General features: G+C 44.2%; 1 protein-coding gene across 1 annotated transcript in view; it reads left to right on the forward strand.

Annotated features, from left to right (window-relative positions):
- The window catches only part of GALNT10 (polypeptide N-acetylgalactosaminyltransferase 10), a 216,842-nt gene that overhangs the window by 124,066 nt on the left and 67,875 nt on the right, over nucleotides 1-24,901 (forward strand). The window contains exon 4 of the mRNA XM_055325584.1: nucleotides 1,300-1,466. Coding sequence (XP_055181559.1) covers nucleotides 1,300-1,466 — 167 coding nt within the window. The remainder of the gene's footprint in view (nucleotides 1-1,299; nucleotides 1,467-24,901) is intronic.

A 24,901-nucleotide genomic window follows, 5' to 3' on the forward strand; every position in this document is an offset into this window, starting at 1 on the left:
CCTCTGCCCCTCCCCAACTTCCTCCACCCCTTTCCTTCTGTCTGTACTTTTCCTATATTTTCCTGTACCTCAACCAAATAGTTGATGTGGTAATTTTCCTTCATTATAGTATCCCAACTAGTAAATGATAGAATAAGAGTCTCACCATTTTGCAAACCCGTGATGATGAAATGAAGGATTTAGGCATTGATCATCAGTGGCCACCAACATTACAAAAGGAAAGACAACTGGGCAGTATGTGTCTCCTGTAGGAGGCTCACACCACTATGAAGAGGTTGCCAGAGTATCTCACCAAAGTAGGCTAAGCCTCTAGATCTCGCTACTGATTTACAGGAACCAAAGAGGGGTGGACAGAGGAACATGTTCAGAGACACCACAAAAACGCAAGCGGCAAAGTGCAGACTGTAGGAAATCCAATAGCACAAATGACCCAGTTTCTTCAAGAAAGAAATTGTAAGGAAAAAAGAGACTTAGAAGGCACATCAGCTAGAAGCAGCATGTGGGCTTTGTCTTGATCTTGATTTAAACAACTGTAAAAAGGTAGAAGAAGATTGGCAGAACTTGAACACCAGCTAGATATTTGACGATATTAAGGAACTCTGTTAATTCTTTTGGCTGTTACATTGATATTAAAGATCCACAGGGACAGGGCCCTCCACCCCCATGCTTACCATGGGACTGGTAGAGAGCAGAGGAAAAATTATGCCCTCTGCCAGCAGAATCCAAGTCCCATGCTTACCATGGGACTGGTAGAGAGCAGAGGAAAAATTATGCCCTCTGCCAGTGAGCAGAGGGGGGCTGAGCCAGTGAAGCCCAGTTTATTCTTCCAGACTTGTGGGTAAAAGGTTTCTCTTCCACTGGTGAGGAGTGTGCAAGGGGTGAGGAGAGAGGCCAGAGCATTACTGAAGGACTCTCTTCTGTTTGGAATCATGAGGATGGGTAACCGTGTACCATGTACCTATAATGATTGAGGCTTAAACAGGTTAGCACATGGAGAGCACCCAACCCCGGTGCTGCTCCCTCGGTGCTGGCTGTTGTCAGTTTGTACCTGCTCTTATACAGAGTCAGGGTCGTCTTATATACATATCCCTGTGTACCGTGTGTGCAGGAATTGAAGGCAGGACTTCGGGATGCTAAATGGAAGAGGTTCTAGTGACTGAGGTGTCCCTGGCTTTCAGTCATTCCCTAAAAGCTGTAAAGGAGTGGTATTTGTGGTTAGCCAAACTGTGTGCTTCTTGAGTTCTCTTGGCAAGACGAGAGCTGAACCTGTCCTCTCTTGTCCCCTGTGTCTCCCTCTAGCTGCAACAGTAAACGCTACCTGGAGACGCTCCCCAACACCAGCATCATCATCCCCTTCCACAACGAGGGCTGGTCCTCTCTCCTCCGCACTGTCCACAGCGTGCTGAACCGCTCACCCCCGGAGCTGATCGCCGAAATTGTGCTGGTTGATGACTTCAGTGATCGAGGTAGGGCCCACCCCAACCAGCTTCCTGGCCAAAGGGGAGGCAGATTTTCTTCTTCAGCAGCACCAACATATGGGCCACCGTTTACTGATGCTTGCTGTGTGCCTGGCTATGACTCTTGCCTTGTACACAGTATCTCGTTTAGTTCCCACAACATGAAGTAGATTCTGTTTTTGTCCTGTTTATATTCATGTAGAAATGTACTAAACTGCAAATAACAGAAAACTTGATCAATAATAGCTCAAACCAGTAAGGGATTCATTCATTTATTCATTCATTTCATAAGATCCAGGATTGGTATAGCTGCCTCAGGCTATCATCAAAGAACCAGGCTTTTCTGTTCCTGCTGCCTCATCCTCATGGTCACACAATGGCTAATGTCTAGGAAGTCTGCCTTTCAGAGAAGAAGAAGGAAGAGGGGTAAAGAGAACAGAACCTCCCTTTTTCAAGATTTTGCCTTCTTATTCAGGAAAGTCTTCTCATTCAGGAAAGACTTTTGGCTAGAACTCTGACATCCAGGCATCCCTATCTGCCAGGATGGCTGCAAATATAAATGTTTTGACTTGGGGCCTCTTGAATAGAGGTAGGAGAGAAAGAAGTGCACTAGAGAAGCTATTGAGTGAGCCCTTCTACAGTATCTGTCACAGCATTCCACAGATGAGAAGACTGAACCACAGCTTGCCTGCTCAAGGGGTTGCTGCTGTGCCTGTACCTGAAGGCCACAGGAGTAGGGTTATACTCACTTACTCTTGCTACCTGTGTACCAACCACAGCAGGGCCCTCTGTCCTAGAGCAGGCCAACTTCCATCCTGCCTTCGGGTCTTCCCCTGCTGTTCCCTCTGCCTGGGCACTCTCTTCCCAGGTCTTCCCATGACTGGCTCCTCCAGCACCACCGCCACTCACTCTTCTCCATGTGTGGTTGCACGGCTGTCTGTTGGCCTGTTTGTTGTTAGTCCTCCTTACTAGATCATTTGTGGTCCAGAGCAGGTGACTCATATCTGTGTGTGAATTAGTGAATGAATGAACAAGGAGGGAAGAAGGAAGGAAATGCATGGCATGTGCGCACGCTCACGTGCGCATGCACACACACTAGCCATACTAGTAGCAGGGTCCTCTTCAGTCACTGAGACAGATGTGGTTGGGGAAGACACAGACATTCCTTCCATGCCTGGTGCTAGCCTATATCTTTGTGCTCAGCCTTGAGTCCCTGTCACTTGTTTTCTGAAGCATCAGCTGTCCTGGAAAGTGGACCTATAACACTTGACAGGATCACTCTGTGCGTGTTGTGGGGCATTAGTCCTCCAGAGGTAGAATAAACCAGACATCAGCTGGATTAAAAACAAGTGTTTCTCATTGCTCAATTAGAAAAGAATTTTAAAACCATCTAGCCTGCTGGCTTCCACTGTGCATCTCAGAACAGTAAGGGTCTCAGGATGCTTTAGGGAGTACTATGAGCAGATGGCAAACCTCACAGGTGCAGGTGGGATTCAGGCCCCTCTCCTGGCATGGTCTATATTTGGTTTCTGAAGAGGAACTGCCTGCTTAAAAATGTGTGATAATCACAGATGCCACTTAGCCTGCTCATTGTACAGGTGGGAAACCCAAGGACTGGGGCATGGACAGGCTTAACTAGAGCACACAGCTGGCTGGTTGCAGAGAAGGGACAAGAAGCCCATCTCTGGGCTCCCAGTGTAGCCTGTCCCTCCTCACCTTGGCTGGCTACGAAAAACATCTATAGACATGCATTACTCTTTTCTATCCCCAAGGACACTTCTCAATAAATTACTTTTCCATTGTATTAAAGAGCAGAGTTTTTGCTACAAAAGAGCTCATTATCAAACATCCTATCCTGGACTGTAATGGTTTCCATCTCTAATATCCCAGTGATAAAAATAACATGATGCAATCCCCCACCCCCTCAATAATAAAAGAATGTGACAGTCTTGAGGAAGAAGAGGCAAATTTCATGAGAATTCCATCTTCTAAGTGCATCTCTTTCTCCAGAGAGCAAAAACACTGATCCAGTGCAGTGCCGTGGCCAGACCCTAATAAGACAGGGAAGAGAAGAGATACTAGCCCACTTCTCAGTGGCCCCTGTCACCCCTTTTTCTCAAAGAATCAGGCATGCAGCCCAGAGGTGAACTCTTTCTTCTGCCCCTCAGTCCTGAGCATTAGCTGTCAGATTCCACAACCTGCATTTTTCAGAAAAACAATCATTATTCATGCTTTGAGAAGAAATTCTTAAGGCTGCTTTGGAAGAAAACTTACTCAGCAGTGATTGTTTTAAAAATGAGATTTGGGAGAAACAATTTCAGAACTATGGAGAGGCCTGTCCAAAGTACAGCAAATATGGGCCATCATAAAAGACAGATTTCTCTGGGCCGTCTGAGCAGAGGCAGTTCTCAGAGTCGAAATTCACTGATGCTAACTACAGGCTAGATTGGCACTGCCCAGCAGAAGGCATTTTGCTCTGAAATGAGTCTCCTCCAGGATCCTCAGGGCAACTAATTGTAATTCAGCTAAGGGTTGAGACCTCGGGTAGGAGACCAAATTGGAGCAGATGAATGCTTGAAATAAGATCCAGAGCTTTGTGCAGGCAGCCCTGGGGACTAGACTAGAGGCTGATGCTGACCCCAGAATAATCCTGGCCTTGCCTGCAAATAGAGTGCTGCAGAGTTTTCCAGGGGTGTCCAAAAGCTCTTCAAATGTCTGAGCTTTGCTTGAGGATTAGGAGGACATAAAGGTGTTTTTGCCCTAGTGGGAAAGAGAGAGATAAGGGTGTAGAGGAGCAGATCTGCCTCCAGATTACACTGCCCAGATGGGAGATTTTTTATTAGAAGAAAGAAGAGAGACCTCTGTTGATTTGTTTTTTTTTTTTTTTCCTATTCCTTTTCTCCTTCTCCCCATTTTTAAATAGGGTTGGTTTTGCAGAAAAATAGGATATATGGTAATGGAAAGGGTTATGCCCTTGACTGAATAGTGGGCTACCTGGAGTTATGAGGTACAGAAATGAAAGGCTATAGTATGATCTCATGGACAGTATCCTCCCCAGCTCAACTCCCTATCAGGGAACACACACACACACACACACACACATGTGCACACACAAACGTGTACAGAGAATAGTGCCCTGGAAGGAAATCTTAAGCAGGTGTTTCAAATGTTTGCAGAGCTCCTGATGGATTGTCGGCAGTGATTGGTACTGGGAGGATTATGGACATTGCTGGGCCACTGGCTCACACAGTAGAGACCCTCACCAATAGAGCTAGAGTCCGTCCTCTTTCCATGATGGGCTTATTAATTCTGACTTGCACTTTCATATCATGCCAGTCATGGGGACCCATCAAGGACATCCATTTTGCCCTGTCCTGATCTGCGTTTCACCATACCACTCTTGACACTGCCCCTAAGCATACCCATCTGTTCTCTCTCAGCCTTCGTTTGCTTCTGGGACCCCCACAACTAATTGGAGTGGCTATTCCCCACTTACACTATGCTGTTTCAGTTCTTTTAGCATGAGTTTTGTACTGTTTTTTTGTTTCTCTTTACACTTGTCCTGATTTAATTCATATTCATATATTCAACAGAATTCATGAATTGATCATACTGGGTGCTGTACTAGGTGCTGGGGATATAAGGATTAAAACAGACCACCACCCCCCTCCCCACCGCAAAGGCTCACATACATAAGGGGCAGATAGATGAGGTAAGAAACAATCATAAGACCATGGAATGTGTGCCCCTTGGTAGAGATCCAGGTTCTGTGGAGCACAGAGAAGGTCACGGAAGATTTCCCAGAGAAAATTCCAGCTAAACTCAATCCTAAGGGATAAGTAGATACTACTCCCGGGCACATGGGGGGCAGGGGCAAAGAGTTGGAGGTGGAGAGAACAGCATGTGCCGGGACTAGGAGTGGAGGAGAAAACGGACAAAGTATAGAAAGAGCTATTGATATAACCTCATCACTTGCAGGCAATTACTATTAGCTTTTAGGCTACTGCCCCCTCAATCGGGGTTCTTTTTTTTTTTTAATAGACTTTATTTTGTATATCAACTTTAGGTTCACTGCAACATTAAGCTGAAAGTACAGAGTTCTCATATACCCCTCTACCCCTACCCCATACATAGCTAGCCCCCAGGCCCCATCAGTGCTCTGCACCTGCAGCAGAGTGGTTCATTTGTGACAACTAACGGACCTACGTTAACCCATTATCAATAATATATATTGACCCAAATATATAGTTTTATGTTGGGTTCACTTTTTGTTGTATATGACAAATGGGTTTGTCATGTATGAAGGGTTTGGGTTTGGACAAATGTATGAAGACATATATCCACCATTATGGTGTCATACTGAATAGAGTCACTGCCTTAAAACTCTTCTGTGCTCTCCCTTTTCATCCTTCTCTCTGCCTAACACCTGGCAGCCACTGCCCTGCTTGCTGTCTCCATAGTTTTACCTTTTCCAGAATGTCTAATATAACTGGAATCATTGTATGTAGCCTTTTCAGATTGGCTTCTCTTACTTAGTAATAGGCATTTAAGGTTTCTCCTTGTCTTTTTATGGCTTGTAGCTCATTTCCTTTTGGTGCAGACTAATACTCCATTATCTGGATGTATCACAGTTTATCTACTCCTCTGCGAAAGGACATCTTGGTTGCTTCCAAGTTTGGGTAGTTATAAATAAACCTATTATAAATGTCCAGACACAGGTTTTTGTGTGTATATGTTTTAGCTCACGTAGGTAAACACCAAGGAGCACAATTTCTGAATTACATAGGAAAAGTATGTTTAGTTGTGTAAGAAACTACTAGACCCTCTTCCGAAGCACCTGTACCATTTTGTATTCCTACCAGCTATGAATGAGAGTTGCTGTTGCTCCACATTTGGTCTTGTCATTGTTCCAGATTTTTGCCATTTTAGTAGGTATGTAGGAGTATCTTGTTCTCACTTGCATTTCCCTATAACCTTTACTGTTGCATCTTTTTACATGCTTATCTACCACTTGCATGTCTTGTTTGGTTTCCAGTGTCTTTTCATTTCCATTTTCTTTACTATAAGGATTGATTGATTGATTGATTGATTGATTGATTGATGTGAGAGAGAGAGCTCAAGCAGGAGAGGGGCAGAGGAAGACAGAGAAACAGACTCCTCGCTGAGCAAGGAGCCCCATGTAGGGCTCAATCCCAGGACCCTGAGATCATGACCTGAGCCAAAGGCAGACACTTAACTGACTGAGCCACCCACGGGCCATTTCCTTATTCATACCCTCCCAATCCCCCTTTAGTTCCATTCCAACTGGGGTAACTAATGTTAATAGTATGGTGTGCATTATTCTGCATAATTATACTAACATGTAACAACGTGTAATAACAAGAACTAATACTTACTGAGTGCTTACTCTGTGCTAAGTGAATTCACTCATTCATTACCAGGCCACTCTTGTGGGGCTGTCATTCCCAGTGTGAAAACCACTGGACTCAATGATCTCAAATCTCTTTTTTTCTACCTGAAAAGATCATATTTTAAATCCCCCAATTTACAGATGAGAAAACTGAGATACAGAGAGCTTTAAGGAAGTAGCCAGTGTATATTTAATCCAAAGAGGCAGAGCTTTGATTTAAAACCATGAATACTGATGCTAAAGCCTTTAGCCCTAATCTTTACATGTTTTTTTTTTTTTCCTTTTAATGGGGTCATCCTGTACACATTATTCTTTTTACTCCTGTTAATGTATCACAGACATCCCTTGGGTCAAAAGATATAGAGCTAACTCAACTGTTTTTTAATAGCTAGATAATGTACCATAATGTGAATCTACATTCAGTGCCTTCACATTGCACTTTGTGTAGTGGACATCTGGTCATATTTAACTTTGTATCCAGGTTGCTTTCACTTAACTTTCTACCACCAGTTCCTCTTGTCATTATAAACTGTCACAACTCTCTGCCTCTGAGTCAACTGTGAAGAAGAGACAGGAGTCAGATGACCCCAGAATATCAGCTGTGTTGTTGGAGAGGCTGATCCAGAAAACCCCACATCGATCTGTTCCTGCTGCTTCCCTCCTGAACTAACTGACCCAGGGACGAGCTTAGCAGCTGAGGAATCATAAGCCTCCCTGGCAGGGCAGAGCCTGTGCCGATGAGCACACCACAGGGAGGAAAGGATGAAGCAGGCCGTGTGGGGAGAATGACTGTTTTTTGGCCTGCCCAGTGCCACCCCCCTAACCACCCCAGAAGGGAAATACTCTTCCCTCTACGGTATGAGGGCAGGAGAAATAGTTCTATCTTATAGATGAGAAAGCAAAGGCTCAAAGAGATGGGTGGTAAGTGGCCTAACCTGCTTACCTTACCTGCCATTACAGTACAGTACTCCTCCTCTTATTGGTGGGGGGATGTCTTAAGAACCCCAGTGGATGCCTGAAACCACACACAGTACCAAGCTCCATATTTACCACATTTTTCCTATCCATACATACATGTAATAAAGTTTAATTTATAAATTACACAGATTAATAAAACTAATAATCAAATACAATAATTATAACGATATACTGTAATAAAAGCTGTGTGAATGTGGTTTTTCTCTCTGTCACTCAAAATGTATTCTTGTGTTATACTCACTCTTCTTCTTGTGATGATATAAGATGATAAAATGCCTCCAGGATGAGGTGAAGTGAGATGAATCATGTAGGCACTGTGATGTGGCATTAGGTTACTGTTGACCTTCTGACCATAAGTCAGAAGGAGGGTCACCTGCCTCCTGAACCATTGATGACTGGAGGTAGCTGAAACCAGAGAACGCAAAACCACAGATAAATAGGGACTACGCTAGTCTCCTCCTGGTTGGGAATCCCACTTGACAGGAGGGATTGATCTTCCCCCCAATGGGCTCTGTAATCTTAAGAATCCCACATCTTAAGCATCAGTCTCTAGAGTGTCTTACCACTGAAAATCCATAGGCTTCTTGGTTCCCTTCTCCTGTATATCTTTGACATCCAGAACACTTCTCTCTTGGAATCCAAAGGAGAGGACTATTAAGAAGATTAGAGCTGTTACAGAATATCAATTAGTTTATAATGAGGGAAATCTATAAACCTTTTGGTGGGTATCTGGCAGGAACAACAGATGCAGGAGTCAATATTTTTATGGGATATTTTGTGCATCTTTTAAAAAGAATTCGTGAATCAAGCACTGTATAAATGATTTACTGAGATAGCAAAAAAAAAATCAAATAAATCGCTCAGGTTGCATCTGAAGCATCAAAAGCTCTGATGTTTAGGAAAGAATCATTTCTGTAGTGGAAAAGAGCTGCATTGTATTTTCAGAAAGGTGATACTTCTATTGAGGTGGGTGAGCCTTCTACATTTTAAAAACTTGGTGCAGCACAACTGTGCTAAATTGCTGATATTCTCCTGATTTTCTTGTGAGGATTAAAATCTAACCCTTTTACAGTTTTAGTGTTTCCTTGAAAACATAATGGGGGGAAGCAAAACCCAAGATAGCAGGTTATTATTGGAGGTCTTTGGAATAAGGCCCCCGGAAGGAGGACCACAGAAAGCCCTCGGCTTAGGGCTGACATGAATTGTTATTTATTCAGGGTCTTGAGGGAGATGAAATTTGAAGCTGAAATGAAAGTAAGAGATTCCTTAGTACCTAATTTGATTTGGTTCAAACCAACCAAGACTTTTTACATCATTCACACTTAGCTTATTTGGTGGGGAGCTGAAAGGCCTCATCTTATCTGCATCCCAGAAAGGATATGGCAATAGCAGCAATAATAATAATGCTGCATGGTACGTGTGTAGCATTTACTGTGGACCAGGCCCTCTTGTAAGTGATTTGAATAAGTCACATTTGATTTGATAGCAAGCTTCTTAGTTGCCAACATTTACCTAAAGGGAAAATTCATGCTTAGTAGAAAGTACAAACCAACGTACAAGAAATAACCTTCCTCTCTCTACCCTACCTCTTAGGTAAAACAACTTTTAGGTAAAAACAACAAAAAGCTTTTAGGTAAAGAAATGTTTATGTCTAATAGATATGTCCTGCTGTTTTCATTCACTATAAATATCAGCCCCATTCTCTAAATAATACAGTTTCTAACCCGTTCCTGAAGCACAGTGGCCAAAATATAGGCATTAGCTCTAACCTGCTTCCAGACACCCGACGCACAGGCAGCTATAAAATGAACCTACTGCATAAAGATGCTTCAGGCATTCTTCCCAATTTCCTTACAGAACCTCCAGCCCCCGAAAGGTTCAATCGTATCTTTATCAGGCACTCCCCAACATCAGCACCGATTTTGGTTTGATTTGAATCCAGAGGCACCATCAGAGTTGTAAACATTGGCAACTAAAAATCTATCCAATTTTTATGGCCAAAAATAGGCAATACTTGACAGCTCTAAAGATCAAGAAGGCCCAATCCACACACTTACATGTTGTTTATTTATTCCAAAAATTAAAAGGAGAAAATTGCAGTCCTGCCAGTCAATTGAGTGTTCATGGGCATTGAAAGTTTAATTTCTCTCTTCAGTCTCTAGATTTACTATCTCAAATAGAAAATCTTCTAAAAATGCCATTTTGCATCATTTTATAGAACAAAGAAACAGGCATGTCTTAAAGCCATGATAACATCCCTTCCTCTTGTGTTACTTAGTGACATTGGTTCCTATAAAGTATTAACAGATTCAGACTGCCTTTTCCAATGTTTCTGGATCCTTGTGTACACTTACTTTCTTTTCTTGAAAGACCAATAATGCTCATTCTTCCCAGAATAATAAAAAAAATTAATTTTGTTCGCTTCATAAATGCAGACCTCTTCAGAGATGCCCACATTGTTTATGAGCATCCAGGAATCTCAAAATAACCATTAACTCCCACCATCAACTGTGTGTCCTCCCCTCCTGTGCCTATTAATGCATGGGATTTACCAGGCATTGCTAATAATCTGCAGTGAGCATGAATACAGGGGAGATTATAAAGCTATGTTTTGTGCCCAGTTTTTTCTCAGAAACTGTTAGGGTTTGTTTTTGGTTTAACTTTTTCTGTATGCTCTCAGAATATATGGTCTAGAATATTCTAAATAACAGCTGCATTCCAATCTCTTTTAATGTAAAATTCAAACTAACCATCACCTTCCCAGAACCCCCACGACAGCCAGCAGATTTGTTTCAACCAGGTGGGAGGAAAGACCAGGCCTGACTTTCCCCAGAAAATATGTCCCTGATGCCATAAGATAGAAGAAGCAGTGCTTGAACTCATGAGTGAATGGAAATGACCTATAAATAGACCTTGCTCCTGAGCAGAGTTGACTCTTCAGATTCTTCGTAGTAGACACAAAACCCTGTTTCCTTCCTGACTTCCGGCTGAGGGCCAATGAGAGACAGAGTCAGTTTGGTGAACTACTCCTTGCCCCCACTTTGTTCCTCTGCTCCTGCAGAGACAGCTGAGCAGTAATACCACCCAGCCATGGGGATAGCTCAATAAATGGTCCTTGTTAATGATGCTATTATGGTGGTGGCGACTATTATTACTATTAGCTGGAATGGTGGAGTGCTGGGTGCTGAGCTACCCCATCCACCTCAAAGTCCTGTTATAGGGTTTAGATGAAATCAGAAATGCATAAAAGCCTCATGAGCTAAAAATTCAATAAGGACTTTGAAGAGAATGCTGATTTCCATGGAAGGAAAGAACCCCAAGGAACCACCAGCCAGCTGGCCAAGGAGAAAGTGACCTCAAGGACAGTCAGCCTGCACCTGGAGTGTGTCCCCCGTGGTCTCCAGTTCCAGCGGGGTTCAAGCTATAGTATGTGACTCTCCTATGTCAGCGTCAACTGAGGAGCTTGTTAAAATGCAGAGTAGCAGGGCCCACCCACAGAGATGGACTCGGTGGTAATCCACATTCTTAACCAGCTCCTCATCCTAGTTTGATAGCATTGAAATGATGCTTAGATTTGGAAAACCCTGGATTCCAGGAATGGCAGGACAGATATCACAAACAGATGCTATTTGATGTAGCACCACGGATGGTGATTTCTTTGAGCTTGTGTGCTGTCTGGGCTGCCTGAGGTGCAAACACACATGGCCTTTGTGGAAGGAGTAGAGTTCAGCCCCCGCCAGATCCCTGTTTTCCAGGATACCTCATCACAAATAAGTGCCAGTCTGGAACAGGCCATGTGGATTTATGGTCCCACATTTAATTTCAACTGCTATTCATTAATCCTGATGATCTCACTTAAATTATTAAACAGTCATATTCCAATTTTGAGGGCACTAATTATATCCTCGAGAGGCTGTTATTATCTGGATGATCACCATACACTCAGCCAACACCAGACTGTTTTCTCCCCACTCATCAGAATTTTATACTTTTTCAGGGTTTCTTTCATTGCTGAGTGTGTGTGTTTCATGTGACAAGATCTCATAGCTGAGGAGATATGAAATACTAGAACAGGGGCTCTCAAATTTTGGTGTACATAGGAATCACATGGGAAGTACATTTAGCATGCAGATTCCCAAGCCCCACTCCAGTAAACATCCAGGTTCTCTGTCTGGGTAGAGCCTGGGAATCTTTTGCCTCTCTTTCTGGGGATTCTGATGCAGGTGATCCCAGAAGCACCATAAGGAGACTGAAGTCCCAAGAGGGGAAAGCTCTCATTCAATGCCCTGCAGCAGAGCCACAACCCACATCTCTGGCCCCCTTGTAAAGATCAAATGAAATAATAGATGAGAGAGGGCTTTGGAAAGTATTCAGCACTCTATAAATACAAGGAGGCACTATTATTTTCAAGCTAGAACGGCCTTGTGACAGAAATGGCTTGGTACTTTCTCTCTAAATTACCATAATCACCTGTTTGAGGCCCCAACCAAACTCATAACTCTAAGTGCAGCAGGCATCGAAGAAATTCCTCCTGAGACATCCAGTTAAAAAAAAAAAAAAAAAAGATCTTTTAATGTGAGAATGTGCTTGGGTCCCTGCCTGGTCCTCCATCAAAAGCTCTCTGCCTTTTCTGTTACTAGTCCCATCTTTTCTGGAGTAGACCAACAACTCCTCCAACCTGAGGGCACCTGACTTCAAAGCCCTGTTCTCTGGCACGTGGATTTCTGGCCTCTCCTGAGACATTTAAAACTCACTCACAAACATTTTGCCCCCAGAGGGCTTCCTCCATAGGAGCCTACTTCTAACCACATTCGTAACTTTGGAAATAGAAAAGCTCAAGGAGGGTACCCTGGGTTTTGGTTCTTTCAGCTCCATGTACTCCCCTCTTGAGGTTTGCCTCAAGTGTCTCATGAGAACAGGTGGGCAATGCTGATGGCCTGCACCAGGTCTGTCCTACTGTGTCACGCTGAGCTGGGTGGCTCTTGAGAAAGTGTTTCCTCATTTTGAATTAAAATCATTCTGCTCTGCAACATCCGTCAGCCGGGCTTATTTCTGCCCTGATCTTCCCACGGCTCCCTCCAGGTTTCAGAAGACCCTGTTTGTATCTCCACCCCCACATTCCTTCCACTGCAAGATAGTTTTCTTAAAAACATGGTGGTAGAGTAAGTTCAAGAGCAGACACTCTGGTTTTATTCACATTTCAACCTTTATTTTTAAATATTTCTTCCACACTCCCACGGATCCTATCTCTTAGCAAGCTCTCCACATGCAAAATCTCAAGTTCAGGCATTTGCAAGTTACCCACATGCAAAATCTATTTTTAAATCTGGAAGAAATCAAGGCTTTCTGCTGATGGTAAGAAGCCTAGTGTTTCCAGGCAGCACGACTTCAGAGTTTAGGGAATTTCTGCTCTACTTTCAGGAATCTCAAGCCAGCCTGCACATTTTTGAGATGAGAAGTGCAAGCCCACCAGGCACTTCAGTCAGAGGTCAGGTTCGTGATAAAATCCTGCTCCCATTCAGGAGCACCTGCTGCTGGTTGGGCACACCCCCCACAAGCTATCAGGCATCTGCAGAAGTCAGGACACAGTCCTATCTCCCAGTCCTAGCTGTTCCCAGTGGGTATGCTGCTGCTGGCCTGGCCATCCTCTGGGCTCAAAGGACAAGGGTTACAGCTGCAGGTATAAACCCCCTGGTTATGTCATTTTTTTTTTCCTTCCCTGACTTACTGTGTGAGCCAAATAGGCACCAAAGCTCATCCTTGAATACATTTCCCAACCAGTGCAGCTGACTATCACCCCATTTTAACATTTGAGCTAGCCGCTAATGGAGCACATCCAATATAGACTTGTAATAGGACTGAACAGCATTCTTAGTCCTCTCACGAAGGCATTTACTCTCATGACAATTTCTTTAGCTATTCACCAGTGTCTGTAGCTAACTTAACTACAAAAGCCCACCTTAACAGTACCAGGGATCAACTTTTATGATCATCGACTCCCCTAAAGATACTGTTATTTTATAAGGGCATAAAATTGTGAATGTGCAAATTATTTAAAAAAAATTAAATGCAAAACTTAAACCTTAAGTTCTTTGGGCTTTGAATCCTTGGGTTCTAAGGACCCTTGCTCTAGAGTAAGACAATGGGGTGACATTGAACTAGCACTTAATCTCTCTGTGTCTCAGGGAGTAAAATTGGGCTACTTCCATAAAGAGCTGTGCAGATTAATTGAGATACTGCTCATAGAAGGCTCAAAGCAGTGGCTGGCTCAGAGTAACCTTACATTAACCATACCATAAGCAGTAACCTGGACACCATAATTTTCCTTGGTATGAAGCTGTATGTTCTTCTGTCCCTTTTTCCCCTTCACCCTCCTTTGTAGCTATACCTTAAAGACCCCCAAGACTGAAACTATCATTAGTAATAATAATTTATGAAACTAATAATTAATGCCATTTCTTATTAACATTTAATATATGCCAGGAAATATTAATTTATAATCTCACTGAATCCTATAATTGGCATTATTGTCTTGATAATACAGGTGATGAAACAGAATCAGAAGTTCACACCACAAATGAGTAGTGGAGTTGGGATACAAACTCAAGTTTATCTGAATCTAGAATAATATACTATTATGTATAACCACCTTTGTGATGGTAGTGATAACATGTAAAGATTTAAATCTTTATATTTTCTGATTTTATTTCTCAGAGATCCATTCACTCTTGGTTCTTTGACTTTGAAAATCAGAGACCAGGTTGAGCTGGGACGATTATATCCACCTATCAGGAAAACAAATGAAAACTGGGCATTTTTCTGCCAGAATTCCCACAGTTGATCTGCTAAGGATTTTTTTTTTCTCCCTCCAAAGCAGAGTGTGATTTTCTTTCCTTTCAACCTTCATGCCGCTGGAAAATTTTAAATTATTCAAGACATTGAAGGTTTATTATCTGCTGGAAGGCTGCAGTGTAATTGCAAGGTATCATTTAAGGAGCTGTCTGTCTGTGTGCACCACCTTGTTCTGAATACCTGCTCCTGCACAGAGCGAGAAGATGTATATTTATCTATCAGTGGTGGTTTATAACTGCCTTAGATCAATCCTATTCTTCTTTCTCCATGGCCAAAGCCCCAAAATAAATGTCTTCTGATGCACAGAGCATTGAAACCATTTGTGTGTCATCAGCTACTTCTCTTCTGCCATTTGCATCTTGATGGACAGCCATGGGTTTGGGGGATTTCATTTTCATTACAGTTGGAATCTATTGCCCATGTGTAACAGCAATTTGGATATTAATCACCCCAATTAAATAATGCTCTTTCAAATATTATATCACTCCCAAGTCGTGCTATTCACACCGTGTTCATCATAAAGATAAAAATGCCAACTCCTGTTTCATTCTTCCTTTGACACCTGTTTCCATACAAAGACATATCCTTTCCCATTGTTTACCTAGTGACAGAAGGAAATATCTTTGTGTAGTGAGGTTAAGAAGATACAGTATTTTTTTCCTCCATTAATTCCTCATCAAGTCCATGGCATTGTGGAGTAAAAAAGTTCATCAAGTGACTTTCCCAGGTATTGATACCAGAACAAGTAGACCAGCTTTGGTTCCAGCCCTGCCAGTAAATGGCTTTGTGACCTTGACCAAATTACATCATCTCCTTGGGTTTCAGTGTCTGCATCTATAACGCATGGATGACTTATAAAATCCTTCAAGCTTTAAATCCTAGAACTTTAGGATGACTTTCCTTGCCTCTTCACTCATTGTTTAGAGTTAGTATTTGATGCCTTATAGTTGTCTTAATGAATATCAGTTATTTACTATAGCCCTACCTTAAGAACTACTGAGGTCCAGAAAAATATTTGCCTTTTCACAAAATGACCTAGTGTCTCTGTTTTCAGAAGCCCAGGTTTGGTATTTATATGTTTTTCTGAATCTTCTCCCTTACAGTGTGACTCTTAGATGATTTTACTTCCTGTCACCTCCTATGTCTCTGTCCCTATGAGCCTTTTTCCCTCCTTAATTTGCTATTTCAAATCTGCTTTGGAGTAAGAAATCCAGTACTAACATTATTCAAATTTCATCTAAAATGAGGTCTAGGGGTACCTGGGTGCTTCAGTTGGTCGAGCATCTGACTCTTTGATTTCAGCTCAGGTCATGATCTCAGGGTCATGGGATTGAGCCCTGCCTTGGACTCCATGCTGGGCATGAAGCCTGCTTGGGATCCTGTCTCTCCCTCTCTCTCTGTCTCTCTCTAAAATAAATAAATAGTTTAATAAATAAAATAGTGGTTAAATAGGTCCCAAGTGGTGACTCAAGGCTCTCACCTGAGCCATGAGCCATGTTTAGTGATCACACAGACAGTGCAGCCTTTAATTCCACAAGGGAATAATCAGGGAGAGATTCCTAGAGGAGATGTCATTGCCTAGTGAAGGAAGTTCCCTGGCCTAAGAGAACATCATAAGCAAAAGCACAGAGGCAGGATGGGACATCAGCAATAGACTGAGAGTAATGATTGTTGAGAGACTATACCCCTTGAGTGACAGTCCTCTGCTTCTCTGCTGAGCCGGGAGCTCAATATTTCCCAGGCCCTAAAGGGATATTGTCTGATAGAGTTTCTGGGTGGGCAATGCAGTCTGAGAGAATGTAATATAAATTCTGAAATATCAGAATTTCCAGACATTTAAGAAATTGCAGAAAGTCAATGTTTATGGGTCAGTGGAAACAAAATATTTGAAATCAGAGCTGGTATAAATAATGCAGGATGTTTCGTTATCATGATTATCAATTATAGAAGAACAATCCTTCTATAGTAAGCCACAGTCCTTCCTGAACCCCTAGAGCTGTGTTGTCTGATACAGTAGCTACCAGCTATGTGTGGCTATTGAAATTTAAATTAAAACCCAGTAAAGTTAAAAATTCAGATTCTCTGTCACACAAGACACATTCCACATGTTCAGGAGCCTCACATGATGAGTGGCTACCACGTAGGACAGCACAGAGACAGAACACCACAGAAAATTCTCTTGGACAGTGCTACTCCAAACAGCCAAGTGCAAAACAGCAGTGACATGCGGTCCTCTGAGAGCTAGAGGTATGGGAGAGGAGAGCGGGAGGTGGTGCTTGGTATATAATGTCTGGACTTGCCCTATTTGTTCTTCAGCACGGTGGGGGCAGGTGCCGGATCCTGGCTCTATGGTCCACAGCTCAAATGTCTGCTCTAACCAATGCAGGGAAATAAACTCATGCTGCCCTGTTAGCAGGAGTATAAGTTGACAGTATGTGTATCCGAGCTGCCTAAAAATATCCTTTGATCTAGCAATTTCATCTCTAGAAATTTTTCTAAGGAAACAATCAAAGATGAGCAAATAGATGCCTGGACATGGATGTTTACTGCAGTGTTATTTGTAACAGCAAAAACCAATGGAAATAGCCAATGGTGTGCTGGTAAAAGGTAACAGCCAGCTGGAGTGAAGGCAGGGAGCTCTGATTTGTAGCATTTGCTGGTTTCTGTGGTATTAACTATTGCCATATTTATTTATTTATGAGAAAGAGAGCTTATGCAAGTGAATGGGGTGGAGGGAGGTGGTCAGAGGGAGAGGGAGGGAGGGAATCTTAAGCAGGCTCCGTGCCCAGCACAGAGCCCGACATGGGGCTCCGTCCCATGACGCTGAGTCGTGACCTGAGCAAAAATCAAGAGTTGGATGCTTAACCAACTAAGCCATCCAGGCGCCCCTCCCTTTATTTTTTAAGGTTTATAGACTTCTTTCTTGCTTCCCTGACAAAAACATTTTTCTTTAGCTAACTAGGCAGAGGATAATTAGCAGCTATTCTCATGCTATAATTGAATACCAAATACCTTAGTTGCTTCAAGAACTCAACATCAGAGCTGCTGCTAACAAGTTCGATGAATTCCTCCAAAGGAGTTAGCTGTAGGCTCTCTTGTGATGTTCATTCATCTGTTCTCTGTGCTCCAGCTGGGCAGAGTAGCATCTGCTTAATGCAATCTGGGCTACTAAGTAACTCCACTGCTGGCTTTGAGACTCCTGTTGAAAGAGTTTCCGCCAGCACTATCCATAAGCTGAGAGACTGGACATCCTTCAAGGAGAGGAGACAAGACACTAGAACCTAAGAACACATTCATATGAATATTACTTCATCGTCTGAGTTCCTCAATCATGCAGGCAGCACAAAAGGCCTCGGCTGTTTTCAGGTCATAGAAATGAGTCAGGTTCTTACAACATCATTGCAGATGACTTGAACCACATCCCTGTGGCTCAGATGCCTGGCAAATTCAACCCAGCCCACCCTGATGGCAGTAACTCTGTGAGTGCTGACCACCCTTCCCCAGGTGGACATAAAGTTCACCTATTAATTTGGGTCTCCTGGCCTTCAATACTAAGTGGTGTGTCTCATGTCTCAGGACTTCTTCATAGCCACCCTGTGAGGTAGGGATAGGATGATCCCCGTTTTGCATATGCAGAGCCTGTGGCTAGAAAGGTGAAGTGACTTGGCAAAGATCACACACCTAGTGAGTAGTAGGGCTTGGGAACTTTCCTGAGATGAGCGGGTCCTGGGTCCACCCCACTACTTTCTACCATTTCTCTGGTCCCTGCCCCCAGAGATCTTGCACATCAGTCAGGCAGCAAAAGGGAATTGGCCTTAGACCTGACACTGTCACCTGCCATTTTTCAAATTATGTCAATTATTGATCTGTTCATGCAGAAGCCTACTTAGTGGTACTTAATGCTATGAAACCTTGTAAATGGTTAGTGTTAGGGACGCCTGGGTGGCTCAGTGGTTGAGCGTCTGCCTTTGGCTCGGGGCATGATCCCAGGTCCAGGGATCGAGTCCCACATCAGTCTCCTCTCGAAGAGCCTGCTTCTCTCTCTGCCTATGTCTCTGCCTCTTTCTCTCTCGTGAATAAATAAATACTTAAAAAAAATGGTTAGCATTCATTGGATAAAGCCCAAGGTGAGTGGCAGAGACACTGGCAGGCATGTGAATGCACGTTGACCAACTTCAGTAAGGTGATGGGGAGCTCTGAGCCCTGCCATGTGCCTGAACACAGCCACCAAGTGACAGTTGCACTCCCATTGACCATTTTCTTCATATTTCAAGGGGCCAAATTCCCATAGCAACTGCTTAAGACATTTTATTCACATTTTCAGATTTAAGGAAGCTTTGATCTCTCTGAAGTCTTACGTTAGGATATAAGTATAGCAAAGGAAGAAATTTTACTCAGGCAAGCAAAAATGTAAACTTTTTCAAAAAATGAGATCTCCTGTCTCAAGCTCTGTCATCTAAAAGTGACACTTGGATCCAGGGACCCTCACCAGCTCCGACCTCTCCCTCTGCTCTCTAACTACTGTCCACTCCCTGAGCCCAGGTCTGTTTAGCCCCAAGTAATGATGAGGGCCATGGGGGCTGGACGCTTACACAGGAGGTCAAATGTATTGTTTATGCTAGCAACTTGACTTTGCCAGGAACTTTTGTTTGTTTTTGTTTTCTGATGTTGGTTATGGCTTCTGTCTCTAGGGCCATGGTGTTTTTGTTTAGGTGTTTTAGGGATGGGGTGGTCGAGGGTGGTAGTAAAAGTGAGTGAAGCAACAGTTGTGAGCACAGACAGACAGCAGTGATACTACCACCACCACTCCCCGGGGTTTACTCAAATATTATCCCACCACATTTGATTTAATCATTCACCAGGTCCTTGGCAAAGGTCCTTACAGGGGAAGCCCTGTCCACCTCCCCCAGAGGAGTCGAACAAAGCCCTTGTCCTCTTGGCAAACTCCTGTCCATCTTTCTGGACCAATCACAGTGAGGCCATCTCTCCCCCCATCTTGTCCTCAGACAGGACAGCGAGGATCCTTCCCTCCTTTTGCCCTCTCCCCTGTTTTGTTTTGTTTTGTTTTTAAGGTTTTATTTATTTGAGAAAGAGAGAGAAAGGAGAGAATGGGAAAGCACAAGCATTGGAGAGGGAGAAGAAAGCTGCCCATCCAGCAGGGAGCCCAATGGGGGGCTCGATCCCAGGACCCTGGAATCACTACCTGAGCCAATGGCAGCCACGTAACCAACTGAGCCACCCAGGTGCCCCCACTCTCCCCTTGAGTTACCCAGCTCATGTGCAGTGCACCCCCAGCATTTCTATTCCACGTCCACCTTCCTACTCAACCATAGGCTCCGTGAGGATGAGGATGTGGACCATACCTTAGTTACCCTCTGCATCCCTGGCACCCCACACAATGCCAGGAGCATTGAGGCATCATTAAATGTCTGTTGAATTAATGAACAGATACAAGAGCACCTTGGAGTCCTTGACTCAGAGCCCTCCTGAGGCTGTATTCTCATCTCTTGGTTTCTTCTATACTGTCAGGACACTGTGGGTCAGGATGTGTTAGATGTGTTGCAAGCAAGTCATTTTTTTTTTCAAAAGATTTATTTTAGAAAGAGAGAGTGTGTGTACAGGCACGCACGAGGGGGAGGGGAAAGAAAGAGAGAATCCTCAAGCAGACACCCCACTGAGCGTGGAGCCCTTCACTACAGGAGCTTGATCCTAGGACCCTGAGCCCAAAATCCAGAGTCTGCTGCTTAATCCACTGAGCCACCCAGGTGCCCCAGGCAAGTCATTCTGTTCCAGACAGCCTTTAAAGCACCTGTGCTTGCTTGTGAATGACTTACTTTTATTTTACAAATGAGAGCGATTCTAGGGTGTTCTTTGTCTTACTTAGCCTGTCCTCTCAAAAACAGGCCCCAAGCAACAATTAAGGCATTGATGCTACTTAGGAGGAGCAAGTCAGAGATGGTGAGGGTGAGGGTAGGAGGGAGAAGGAGCAAGGAACTAGAGGTAGTTCCAACAGAAGTTGCCATGGTGCAGTAGGCTCCAGTGTGAGCAGGTGAGTGCTCTCAGCGGGGGTGGGGGGCTCCTTCCATACACTGTGAGAAGGAACAGCATGTGTGAGTAGTCCCTGTATACACTTGGACGGGAGAGAGGAGGGGAAGGTTTTCTACCTGGCATTCTCTCATCTACTTCCATTGGTCAAAACTCAGACTCCTTCGCAGCCCCTTGGTGGACACTCAGAAAGCCAGATTCCATCCCCTGCCCTTGGTGTTTCCAAGGGTCCAGTGACCGGATGTGGATGTGATGCCCTCCACCTTAACCTCTGAGAAAACCCACAGCTTTGTGTCTAGTATACCCTATCATGATGACACTCACACATTGTTGTGCGCTGGATGGGAGAAACAAACAATGGCATTGCGGCTCTTAGTGCTCTGGGCAGGGGTGTGCTGCGGAACCCCGAGTCTGCCTGTGTGACCCTGTCACTTTGTGAGCAGCATCAGTCGTGTGTGTTGTCATCTGTACTCCAAGGCCAGCTGAGAAGTTAGGCATTGGTTGTGCTTTTCTCGTTCTCATCGCCCCAACCACATTGTCAGTTGTGATGCTATAGCAAATTGTGCCGAATTAGGACATTTGCGTGATAGATGTAGGATGCTCCTTAATATGCACTGGGCACATAGGCCTCTACAGTGCTCTGTGGGACCGAGATGGGACAGATGAGGGGTCAGAGTCAGATGTCTGCCCTCCCAGGGTACAGAGTCCAGCCTGAGTGTCCTACCTCAGCCCCCAGTATCACCCTCTTCTCTCCTCACACACGTCCCTGCAAAGCCATTTGCACTTTCGTTCTTCTGCCTCTTTACACTCCTCATCACCCTCTAAGACCCACTGAGTCAGGTCCTCTGAGAAGGCTTCTTTGATGCTCCAGCCCCTGCTAGCCCCCCTTCCCTGGGGTCCAGAAGCCTGGGTACTCCTGCAGGGTGAACCCTCCCTGTTTGGTCTGTGTGGCTCCAGGCCTGGCACTCGGCCCTCCAGCTGGAGAGTGAGCAACTGAAGGGCAAAGACACAGGATGTGCATCTGCCCTGAAAGCTTGCTGGCTCTGTGAGCACTTACTAAAAATGATGTGTTTGAGGCAACCACTGCTACTGTGTGTCGAAGATTTTTTTTTTTTTTTTGATATCCTAACTTTCTTTTTTACCTCCCTATGCCTCCCAGCATGGTTTGCTCCCATTTTGCAAATGAAGTGGTGGAAATGCAGGGGTTAAATGACAAACATGTCACATTGACTCTAGATACCATCCCGTGTTCCCATTCCTACTGTACCCCAGTGAAGTTAACCATGTGGTAGGAACCACATTTCAGAGTTGAGGAACTTGAAGCCCAGGACGGAAATGAGTGCTTTAAGGTCCCATAGCAAGTCTGAAGCCAGCCTCACTCAGGCCTAGGACCCAGGTCCACAGCAAGGACCACCTCCACCCCACAGCCCCTTCTTCCTCTGAATCACAGACCTAGACCTTAGTGCCACCATCAGATGTTTGGCCATAAGACTCGGAGCCTTCGTTTCCTGAAAGCCTCTGTTCTAATGTTTAGAACAGGAACAGATTCTGAAGTTGAATGCATTTCTTCTTTCTATGGAATCATAACGGTGTCTCCAGCTAAGAAGATTATGTCTGCATTTACAGACCTGCCATACGAGCCAACCCCCTCCCTCAGATATGCTAGAAACCTTTGGCTGCACACATCTGAGATGATGCCAGGTTCAGCTGGAGGCTCCGTCATGTTGCACAGATCACCCCTGATGCCTTGTGTCTTTCTATCTCCACATAAGAGGAAATATATAGGGAACCCTTAAAAACTGGAGGAGCTGATGCTTATTTCAGGGAGAAGAACACAGGGTCGACAGGAATGCTGAGGGGCCTTAGGAAGAAGAAGGAGTCTGGGAGAGAAAGCTGAGGCAGGATAGTGGGGAGGAGCTGAGGGAGGGAGTGCCAGCCCCTTAGAAAACTTGCATCCTCAAGCCCTTCCCCTCTCCCGATCATCATCTCCCTATCCCCAAAATGAGGAAAATGGCCTACATCTGTGATTTTCCAACTTTTTTTTTTCTTTTTTCAATAGTGAAAAATTCTTTCAAAAGAAATCTTACCCAAGAGCCCAGTGTAGAAAATAAAGTGTGGCCTCCCCCTAGCCCTCCAAAGATGGGAGGAGAATCTGGTTTTAGCTCCTGGGCCCCACAGTACATGGGTGAAAACCAGTGGCCTTTGTGGTTTCCAAAGCCCTGGGCTTGCAGGGAAGAAGGCTCCACAGGGTAGGGGCTCCCAGACAAAAACTTCAGAGGCTCAGCTCTCAAGGACCTTGGGTCCCCAGGGACCCACTACTGTACCTTACACCAGTGTTTCTCCACTGGGTTTAGTGGAGCCAAGAGCTAGCCATGAGTTTTTTAATTTGCCTTTTCATTTTGAGTTTTAATATTTTAAAACATTATTTTAGCAACTATGAAGGCACTTGTCTTTGCAGTGAAAATTCACAGCTGGAAGTCAGAAACCTTGGCTGCTTCAACTGATATTTCCCAGATAAATCCCTGGGTGTGTTTATGGAGGAGCCCACAGTAGTTTGTTTCTTTTAAGGGGTACCGTCCATGACTTTGATATGAGAAACTTTGGCTCAGTGCATCCCAGAGAAATGGCCCCGTAAGCACATTTTGCCAAGGAAGAGGGTTTGCTGAAAGGAGCTGCCTGAAGAGGGCAGCACACAAAGACGATTGCAACATAAAGGTGAGCGCAGGAAAAGAATCCTGGACCCATTGGTATTCATGCACATCTGGGCCTATCCTATGAAATATAAAAACCAGGCAAAACATCTGCAAACACACATATATTTTTAAATGCTTGAGATCATAAAATGTTAGGAGTGGTTTGGGTGTCAGAACTACAGGTGGTTTTTATTGTCTTTTTTCTGATCCATTAAACTCCTTTGGTTTAGAGAACTCCATTTGGTAAATTACTCCTCCTTTGCTCTAGGCCATAAATTTCCGGCTTTGAAGAGTTTATGTTCCTTTCAAGGTGCAGGATACAGCCCCATAGACCTGCTTACTAGGCCTTCAAAATAATTTTAAAATCTGATTGAATTGTCACTAGTTGGAAGTTGGGAGGATTCCCATATAAATCTGGCACTCTGGTTCTCCTGATATCATTTCTGGGCTCACCCATGTGACCCCAGTTGGATTTATGGGTTTCCGTCTGGCCCGTTTCACATACATCAGCTGCCTGGCCCTGGAAGCAGGTGAGCCTTCCTCTGCTCTCCATGCTAGGGCCCTTTCAGTATCCCATAGGATCTGCTCCCCTATGAGCTGAGGTAGAGACTTCCATGATGCCCAGGGTGCTCCAAAATGCAGGATTTAGGGGTGATGACTGAGTTTAGAGAGATGGCTTTGAGATCCTGTTTGCACTGTGTTTTACATAAGATGAATGGGTGGGGAGAGGAGTGGTTAGAGGAGCTTCCTCTGACTGCATCCTCATTAATTACTGAATATTAGATTAAAACCCTCAGTGAGGTATTGGTACCTCTACCTAGCAGTTCATATTTCTGAAAAGACCAAATGGAGATGGTCTTTACCATTTTTCTCCCTGAATGAAATGCATGGAACACTGGGAAGGAGTTCTGTCTAGGGCAGTTGGATGCCCTCTCTGATCTTGATTAATGTAGAAGAAGGAAATTGGAAGTGTTCTTTGTGGGGGGAGCTGTTTCTAGAAAATGTAAATTGAGAAAGTGGGGTGTCCTTGGGAGCCTCAAGACTGATGTCGGTTTCCCTAGTTTGGTGAAACAACAAAAGTAATAGTAACTGTGGCCCACAGTATTGACGCTCAGTCTGTATCAGACACCAGGCTTGCCAAGCACTCAGCACGCATCACCTCATTTCATCCCAGCACCCTAAGGAAAGGAGATTCTATATTATTCCCATTTTTGAGATGAGCAAACCGAGGCTTACGGAAATGGAATGTAGAAAGGCGAAATGTTCAAACCTAAGTCTGCCAGATTTCAGAGCTGTGCTCTTAGCAGCTATGCTGTGCCATACACCTCCTTCCTGTCTATGTGCTTCCCCTGCCCAGAGACGGAAAGGGACCTTGGTGGGGTCACACAGTTAGCCCTGATGCTGACTGCTCAGAGGGTTCACAGGACATTCCCCACTCCCCACCCCCACCCACTAATCGTGGCCGT

Source organism: Nyctereutes procyonoides, unplaced genomic scaffold (assembly GCF_905146905.1).
Source record: "Nyctereutes procyonoides isolate TBG_1078 unplaced genomic scaffold, NYPRO_anot_genome, whole genome shotgun sequence".
In the NCBI taxonomy this organism is placed as follows: domain Eukaryota; kingdom Metazoa; phylum Chordata; class Mammalia; order Carnivora; family Canidae; genus Nyctereutes; species Nyctereutes procyonoides.